The 8,842-nt window shown below is 57.6% G+C and overlaps 1 protein-coding gene and 1 long non-coding RNA gene across 2 annotated transcripts in view; one reads left to right on the top strand and one right to left on the bottom strand.

Annotated features, from left to right (window-relative positions):
• Positions 1-16: 16 nt before the first annotated feature.
• On the top strand, positions 17-3,826 carry LOC111747537. The gene is made up of 3 exons (XR_002783575.1): positions 17-213; positions 583-730; positions 822-3,826. It is a non-coding gene; the product is annotated as an uncharacterized LOC111747537 (long non-coding RNA).
• Positions 3,827-6,101: 2,275 nt separating this feature from the next.
• Positions 6,102-8,842, bottom strand: part of CATSPERD (cation channel sperm associated auxiliary subunit delta) — a 38,787-nt gene continuing 36,046 nt past the window's right edge. The window contains exons 17-19 of the mRNA XM_023538597.1: positions 8,807-8,840; positions 7,549-7,706; positions 6,102-6,377 (exon numbers count right to left, since the gene is read on the bottom strand). Coding sequence (XP_023394365.1) covers positions 6,119-6,377; positions 7,549-7,706; positions 8,807-8,840 — 451 coding nt within the window. The 3' untranslated portion in view covers positions 6,102-6,118. The remainder of the gene's footprint in view (positions 6,378-7,548; positions 7,707-8,806; positions 8,841-8,842) is intronic.

Raw genomic sequence — 8,842 nt, 5'->3', positions numbered from 1 at the left:
CCCCACATACGGGATCTGCATCCCAGGGGACAGGCACAGGAGACCCTGGAGTTTGGCTGTCCTGTCATTACTCACACCTGCTTCTTCCTGCCCTGGCTCCTCCCCTCAGGCCCACAGCCTCTCAACCTTCCTTGAGGGCCTGGGGGCAGCTGCCGGCCACGTCCTCCCCTGAAATGCTTAAGGTGACTCGGAAGAGCCAACTTGGCTTCCCAGGTAACGTGTAAGAAATCAGGAATCAAAAGGAGATGGAAGGAGGCCTGGCCCCCCGGCCTGCCCCCTCCTCCTGCAGAGGAGAGCGGGGCCCTCCTGCCCCAGGCCCTGGGCTGTGTCGTGGTGCAGAGGAGGGTGGGGCTTGGCTAGAATTTGGGGGCGGCTGGGTACGAGGAGGGTAGGGTGGGGCGCTGAAACCCAGTGCCTTGCGTGTGCCCAGCACCAGGCCGCAGCCTGCAGTGCCCCGGGCCGTGTTCATCTCCCGGAGGGTGGGGGTTGGAGACAGCTGCGCCCCTGGGCACCGGCCCCTCCCCACCAGGGGCTGTTTCACAGGCTGTACCACCATCGTTTACATTCGTCCTCGTTTTGCAGGATACTGGGACAGAGACCGGACACCGAGGCAACAATCAGGAAGCAGCGCGGGCGCCGGCACCAGCTCAGCGGCTTCCCATCCAGAGGCTGAGCCCGATCCCTTTCATACACGTCTTCCACTTCTTCACGTTCTCTCTGCGTGAGGAAAGTGTGTTCTGATTGGGAAGTGAGTGACCAGGGCTGGCAGTCTATGCCATGTCAGCTGTGACGCTGAAAAGTCCCTTACCTGTTACAGGAAGGGACGAGAACAACCTTCAACCGCTAGAGGAAACAGCTCGGCCTCTGCTACCACGTTCCCCGCTTTGATGCTCGGGTCCAAGATTGGGTCAGAGAGCATCATCTTCACCCTGTTCTTGGTCTAAAGGCTGGTATTTCCATACTTCATGTCCTGACTACCTATCCTGATTCCCCGTTTACATTTATAGTCTCAGGGGTCACAAACAGCTGTCTGGATGGCCATCTTGGCGGGGTGTCGCCGTCCTCAGGTTTCTGCCGTGCGTGGATTGGCCAGCTTACGTGTGATCAAAGCAGGGCCGATGTTCTTTCGACCCGCATGTCCAGTCGACATCTTCCGGACGGTTAGTCCGAGGGGCTCCGTGGAGTCTGCAATGCTGTCCCAGTCTGTGGCCGCGGGCTTAAGCCAGCTGTGGTGAATCCAAGGCATTATCTCGGCAAGCTTTACCACAGTGGGGGGGGACAGGATTACGGCGAATGGGCCCCTCCAGTGAGGCTCTGAGAGCTGGATATTCCATTCCTTGGCCCACATCAAATCTGGCCTAAGGAAATGGGCCTCCGTAGTCAGACTAACAAGCAGCCTTTCCCTAACCCAGTGGTCAGGAGCCTGCGAAGTGGTACCCAGGGCTTGTAACTGCTGTCTGGGTCAAGTCGCCTATTTCCTTGAGGTCTCCTCGTAGTCCCTTGATGAGTGGCGCTGGCCGCCCATACAGGATCTCGTAGGGGGAGAGCCCAGTCTTCTTGGCTGGGGCCGACCTGATTCTTAATATGGCCATGGGGAGGACTTTGTCCCCAAGTAGATGCGTCTCCTGACATAGTTTTCCCAACTGAGTCTTAAAGATCCCGTTCATGTGTTCCACCTGTCCTGAACTCTGTGGTTGGTAGGTGGTATGCGATTTCCGTCTAATATTTAAATTCTTGGCTAGAAGCTACACTGTTTCTGCTACAAAGGCTGGTCCGTTATGTGAGCCGATGGTAATTGGTAGCAGTCTGGCTACTTCTCGGGCCTTCTCAGTCTGGGTGGGGTAAGCCTCTACCCGACCAGAATATGAGCACACAGGGACCATGAGCTACCCGTGTCCCCGGGATCGGGGCGTCTCAGTGAGGTCTACTTCCAGGTCCTCAAAAGGTGTTCCTCCCACACCGCGGACTCCCAGAGGGGCCCGGGGCCCCCATCGTGCGCTGTTTCGAGCTCATACCTCGCATCGTTCACACACTACTCGGGAGCTGCCAGAGAGCTGGGGGATGCAGAAATCCCGGCCCGATGTGGGCCCTCTGATAGAACTGTCTGACAAAGGCTGAGGCCAGGGCCTCGGGAACTGCTATTCCCTTGTCCTCAAACGTCCACATTTTCAGTCGTAAAGCAGGCATCCTCACGCTGTGAGCACTTAGGGTCCCGCTCCGCTCAGGGACTGGGGAACAGGGCGGCGGGCAGAGTTGGTTCTGTTACCTTCTTGGAGACCACGAGCTTTGCTTCGCGATCCGCTTTGCGGTTTCCCTGAGCAGTCACAGCGTCTCCTTTTTTGATGTCCCCGGCAATGCCTGATGGCTGCTCTCTTAGGGGCCCATACAGCATCTAGGAGCTCAAGGACCTCTTTTCCATATTTTATGTCTTTCCCCTCTGAGTTGATCAGGCCTTTCTCCTTGACTAAGGCCCTATGTACATGGAGAGTGGTAAAGGCATATTTGGAGTCAGTATATATATCGACGTGTACTTCTGCCGCCAGCTGGAGGGCGCAGGTCAGTGCGATGAGCTCTGCTTTCTGGGCAGAGCTTCCCCTAGGCAGAGATTTCGTCCAAGTTCGTTGGCCTGTGTTCCATTCTCGGGATTTTCCCACTGGAAGGCGAAGATCGGCTGGCTCTGAGGGGCCAGGCGTGTGAAGAAAAAGGCATCCTTCAGATCCGGACGTGAGACCTGTTTCTCACGTATGGGCTCTGTTCCTGGTCTGAGCTCTACCAGTACTGGGGGAATATTCGGGGCTAGTCCAGGGGGATTGTCTTCAGCCCATACCCCAGGTATTTCGAAGGGGCGCTCAGGTCTCGGTTGTGGCCTTCCTACGAGACTGTGGAGGCGCCTCTCTTCTCCTTGGGGCACCGTGAGCGTCATGATCCTTGCTTCTGGTTTCCCCAGGGTTAGGGCTACTTGGCCATGGGAGGTGAAGGTTATCTGGGACTCATGAATGACCTTGTGGCCTCCCAGATGGCATCATTGGGGCAGTGGGAAATGGCGATGAGTTTGGCTGCCTGTAGCCCCCACAATGGTGGCCTCTCCGTGTGAAAGGGGCCTATGAATTGAGTCACCACAGAGTGTTCTGCCCCCGTGTCTACCATGATGTCAGTGGCTTGGGCGCCGGGGCTCCTGGGGACCTAACAGAATGGAGCCTGGTCTGGCCTGCTCTTCTCTGTAGTCTCCCAGGGCATCTTCTGGGGTCTCGGGTGGTCACCGTGTCGGCTGGCACCATCCTTGGAACACGTGGCCGCCTCCTCTTGGGCCTGGAGTGGGCTGGTAACTGCCCAGTCATTGGGGACACTCATTTTTCCAGTGACCCTTTTGGTGGCAACGGGCGCACTGGTCCCACCCCAGCCTCATTTCTGGGTGAGCTGGTTCTTCCGGTTGCCTCCTCCTCTGTCCCCGGCCCAGCCCGTCGGGGCGCCTCTCCGGGAGTGTCCTGACCGTTCCGCCACGGTCCGGCTGCCTCCCGTCGGGCGTCTTGGTCTCGGCGGCCACTTCCGTTGCCACCTCTAACAACTGGCCGGCGTTCCTGCCAGCAAAGCCCTCCAATTTTCGCAGTTTGTGCCCGATGTCCCCTTGGCCTGACCGACAAAAGCTGCATTAACCATCTTCTGGTCTTCGGCCACCTCTGGGTCATAGGGGGTGTGAAGGCGAAATGCCTCACACGGCCTCTCTGGAACTGGCGTGGGCTTTCCTTGGGTCCCTGGAGCACCTCTGAGGTCTCTCTCCTATTCACGGCTTTCTTCCCTCCTTTCAGACCGCCCAGGAGGGCCTCCTGATGGCGCTTGAGCATCTGGGGTCCCCTGTCCTCACTGGGGTCCCATCGGAGGTCCTCCTTGGGGAACTGGTTTTGGGCATAGGCCCGAGTGTTTAAGGTCCCTGCTGGGGACACAAAGGTGCATCGGCCACCCTGTATGTGGCCATCCTGGTCATCGTATATGGGCCCTGTGTTTCACGCAGGGGCGATTGGAGGGCTTCTCCTCCAGAGACTGCTGCTTTTGGTTGGGTTCCGGTCGGGCCATGGGGGTCAGGACAGGAGGTGGCAGAGGTCATCTACAGAGGTCATCGAGGACGAGGTATCCATAGATTCCAGGCTGTTTTCACATGGACTTGGGGACAAGGGTCGCAGGTGCGTAGCCGGCTGCTCCGGAGCCCTTGGCAGGGGTGGAGTGGGAGTAGATGGTGGCGGGGCGTCCTCTGGCTCACTTAGCAAGATCGATTTCTTTCTTTTAGGTCGGCATTTGGAGGTCGCAGCGGCCTGGGCCAACAGGGCTCTGTGATTCTCTTCTAGACAGGCCCTCGACCAAGGGGGTCGGGTCGGGACCACGGCCTGCTCTGCCCTACAGTGACCTGGTGGACCCTGGCTATGACCGCTTTGTCCGGGGACCCTTCTGACGGCCACCGTATATCAAGTGATGGCCAGTCTGCCTCACAAAAAGTACGAAGTTTCTGGGGGGTGAGCTTCACACCATAATCTCCTCAAAAGCCCTCCTTAAAATTCTTTTCCCTGCATCCTACGGGGGTCTGCTTCCTCTCTGACACCCACATTCCACCCGTGGGACTTGCTTCGCCGTCTCGGGCTGCTCCCCTTGCGGGCACCTTCCAGGCACCTCTTCACGTATGATCCAGCAACCCCGCTTCTAGATACATACCCTAAAGAATTGAAAGCAGGTCCCAACAAGACGTTTGTATCCCTGCGTTCACACCAGCTGTGACCCTGAGAAGTCCCTCACCTGTTACGGGAAGGGAAGCGAACGACCTTCAACTGCTGTGGGGAACGGTTAGCTCGGCCTCCGCATCCGCACCCACCCCGCTCTGCTGAGCCGGACCCCGCTTTCCTACTTCCCTCGGCTTCCCTCTGAGCCCCAGCCTCCAAGGTAGCATTTGGGGTATTTGGAGGCAAAAGTCCCTGACGAAGGGAAGGCCCTGGAAGAGGCAGGGGCTAACGTAGGAGGACGAGCTTGTTTTTTTTAAAGATAGATGCAGACGAGGGTCAGGAAGCCGGTGCTACCTGACAACCTAGCATGTCCCCTCCTGGAGGCTGGAGGGTCGGTGGGGCCTGGCCGGCTCGGCCCGCGAGGCAGGGGGACGGGCCACTGCGTGTGTTTGGGAATGCAGGTGTCAACGACTGGGCAGTTTTAACGACAGTGGGATACATTTTTTAAACCAAACGCCACCTGGATTTAAAATGAAGTGGTGAACTCCCTCGGATGGATGGATGGAATATTCATGCATATTGCAGGTGCATATGTATACATAGGATCTCTACAGCTGCACGCATCTACACACACGTACCCGTGTGCACAGGCTCACGTATGGGCACACCTGTACACGTGCGTATGTTATCTATGCATGCATTCATGTACGTCACTCGTAGGCATACACACGTGTATAGACATCCATACTTACGTATATACAGACGTGTGTGCACGTACATATTATCCCCGCACGTGCCTATACTTGTATGAATGCTATATGTGTACGCTTATGTATACATGTTACATACAGATGTTATGTGCACACGTGCCATTAGTCATTCACGTGTACCTGTGTACACACATTCACCTGCACCTCACATATACACGCACATATACTTATGTGCATGTATGTGCACATGTGTATATAAACGTGTACGTGTTATCTATGCGTGTGTATAAATAAACGTATACACGTGAGGTACCTGCTTGCGAACTTTTGTTCACGTACATGCCAACCCACGTGTGTGCGTTCGTCTGCGTGAATATTGGGCTTGTAAACAACAGAGACGGGATCCCGCCAATCTGTCGTCTCCAGAGTCCCCTGCTTTTCCTCGGGTTTAAGCTTCTCTAACGGCACACGTCGCCGTCTTACCCTTTTCCGAGGCCCGTCTGTCACTCGCCGTGTGCCTATCCCGGTCTGTGTCACCCTCTCCTATTGATTCGGTTTGGGCCGCCCCCTTCTGCTGGCGGCACTGTCCTCCAGGGGAACTCCGACACTCGCACATCCAGGGAGGCCGGGCAGCGAAGGCAGGTGGCAGGAAACGCAGCCTATGAGTGATGCTGTCAGCCACCTGCTCGTTTTACGTACTCTTTATTTTGAGACAATCCTGGGCCTCTTCAGTGCATGTGCAGCACCTGCATGGGAAACGCAGGTCCTGCCCAGACTGGCCCAGAGCCCTTGGACCCTGTGGCCCCACTCCGTGCGCAGCACTTTGGGGATCATGTAGGCCAGCCACACGGACAGCAGAATGGCCAGCATGAGCAGGATGATGGTGATCTCCGGTGGGATCATGGGCAGTGGGAAGGCCCCGTACACGTAGACGCTGAAGATGGTCTCCAGGTGACAGTAGCTGTAAGAGGTGGGTGGGGAAAGGCCATGGGGCACTGCCTTTGGGGGCCCCACATTCACTCCAGCAGACAGGTTAAAACCGAGATCAGGGACCTGGGCCGGGGACTCAGGGCGCCAAGTTCCATTTATACCCACTTCATCTTTTATCCACTCTGAGTCTGCTTTCTTCTTCGTGTATTTTGGCATTGGTCATATTTTTCTCCTGGGACTCCTGGGGTCCCCTCCTTTGGGGACAAGGAGTCCCCCCTCCATGCCCGGGCTCCATCGCAGTGTGGAAGGGGAGTAGGGGCCGGACAATGGCCACAGGCATCTATGAAGCGGGTGGCCAGTGGGAGTAGCAGCAGGATGGGCAGGACAGGTGTCTCAGGGGAGGGGACCCGGGGGATGGGAGAACTTGGGGCTCTGCTGGAAGCAGAGTGCAGGGAGAAAAGGTGACAAGTCTCTCTCTCTCCTGGATGTCCCCACCCTTGTGCCTTCCACCCAGGGCCATCCCAGAGCTGGTCCCTCTGGTCCAAGGTCCTGGGCCTCTAGGGGAGGCATGTGCTTTGAGGTGGACTTTGTACCCCACCCCCTCCCCGTCTGGAGGGGACAGATGATGGGGGCAGAGGATGGTCCCGCATGTTCCCCTTCCCAGTGGGAGGTGCTGCTGAGCTGGCCCCGCACACTGGACGTGACCCAGGGTAGTCTCAGCCTGCGTGGCTGTAAAGATTTAACGACCGTTTCTCAGAGTAGGGGCGGAAGTTGGGAGCTGGTCTGCAGAGTCTGCCGATCCCCCTGGTGAAAGTCTGGCTGTGGCCGAGTTCAAGTGAACCGGCTTACAGAATCCCCGAATATTTCCAAGTCAGCTCCTGCACACCATCACCCAGCTGCGGCATGAGACTGTGATTCTGGCCCCCAAGGGCAAGCACGTGTGTGGCCGCGGTTGCCGCTGCTCCCCCAGCGCCCCGCATGGGCTCTGAACAGGAGTTACTTAGTGAGTGACCACACATGTCATCCAGGACTTCGTAACTCTTCCTGGGGACAGTCTGGGCTGTTGGGGGAATTCTGGTTTATGCAGGAGCTGCCGAGGCAAAGGGGGAAACTGGGTTCCCCACATGTGTGTGCCCGTGCCCCAGGAGAGCCGGCTGTCCCCACGGAGGCCCCGGGGCACAAGGTGGTTCACCCCCGCTCACCTGTAGTATGGATCCACGATGGAAATGAGGAAGATATAGAATCCATTCCTTTGATCAAAAGTGACCTTGTTGTCTGTTGGACCTCCCAAGATCTGATAAGGGACGTCCGGCCACTTCAAGGGAACGTGGTTGTTGGGGTCACGGCAGCTCACGTAGTTCTGGGGAAAGGACAGGCATGCTCACAGGCCGTGGGGCTGGGTCGGCCCCGCCAGCGCCCACAGACCCTCCGCCGCAAGCGCCACCCCTCCGAGTGCGGGGCCCGGCCCCGTGCCCTCTGGGCGGGCCGCCCTGCGGAGGCCGCGGCGCCTGGACGCCCTGCGAACGCACGCGGCGCAGAAGGGAACTGTGCGCTTTAAGACGATTAGTTGGATGCTATGTGAATGCCACCTCTGTTTAAAAACAACACGGAAAACCAGTGTCACCGGCGAAACAGATGATCGAACTCACGTGACCGAAGGGCGTGTTAAAAGAAAAGGAGCCCAGCGTCCGCCGGCGGGAATGGGGTCAGGGTCAGGGGCGTGGGGCGAGCGCCGCCTGGCGGTGACATCGCCGCTTCGCGCCTGCGGCTCGCGGGGCGGTCGATGGAAACTGTTCAGGGACGGGACTAACGCGATTGCTTCCTCTCGCGGACAGGCGCCCTTTTTTGTCAGCCGCGTACAAGCCAAGGCACGTGATAGAAACGCTCGCCGAGCAGAACAGATGGCGAATTTAATTAGCCCCTTAGTAACGGGCATTGGAACCTCTCCGGAATTTCGCTCAGCACCAGCGGTGCCTGCAGCTGCGACGTGGCCGCCTGCCCGCGGTGTCCTAGTACACGCTCCCATCCCGATCCCTGTGTGGACTGAATGTCGGCGTTCCCTCGAAATTCACATGTTGAAACCTAACCCCCCAAGGGGTAGTATTAGGAGGCGGGGGCCTTTGGGAGGTGATCGGATTGTAAAGATGTGCCCTTATAAAAGGGACCCCAGAGAGTCCCTCGCCCCCTCTGCCATGTGAGGACACAGAGAGAAGACAGCCGTCTAAGAACCAGGTAGCAGGCTCTCACCAGACACCTAATCTGCCGGTGCCTTGACCCTGAACTTCAAGCCTCCAGGACCGTGAGAAATAAATGTCTGTGGTTTATAAGGCTTCCCCCGAGCCGTCTCTGGTGTTCCAAGCGAACCGAGATGGCCCCCAAACACACACACAGGGTGCTGTCCATGGTCACCATCTGACTGGTGGTGACCTGTTTTGGAAATAATTGGGGAGTAACTGCTACCTCTCGGTCCCAGTTTAAGGGACCTATGTCGCCTCT

Source organism: Pteropus vampyrus, unplaced genomic scaffold (genome assembly GCF_000151845.1).
Source record: "Pteropus vampyrus isolate Shadow unplaced genomic scaffold, Pvam_2.0 Scaffold226, whole genome shotgun sequence".
In the NCBI taxonomy this organism is placed as follows: domain Eukaryota; kingdom Metazoa; phylum Chordata; class Mammalia; order Chiroptera; family Pteropodidae; genus Pteropus; species Pteropus vampyrus.
Note: the sequence above shows the minus strand (reverse complement) of the source record. Positions and strands in the feature narration are given on the sequence as shown.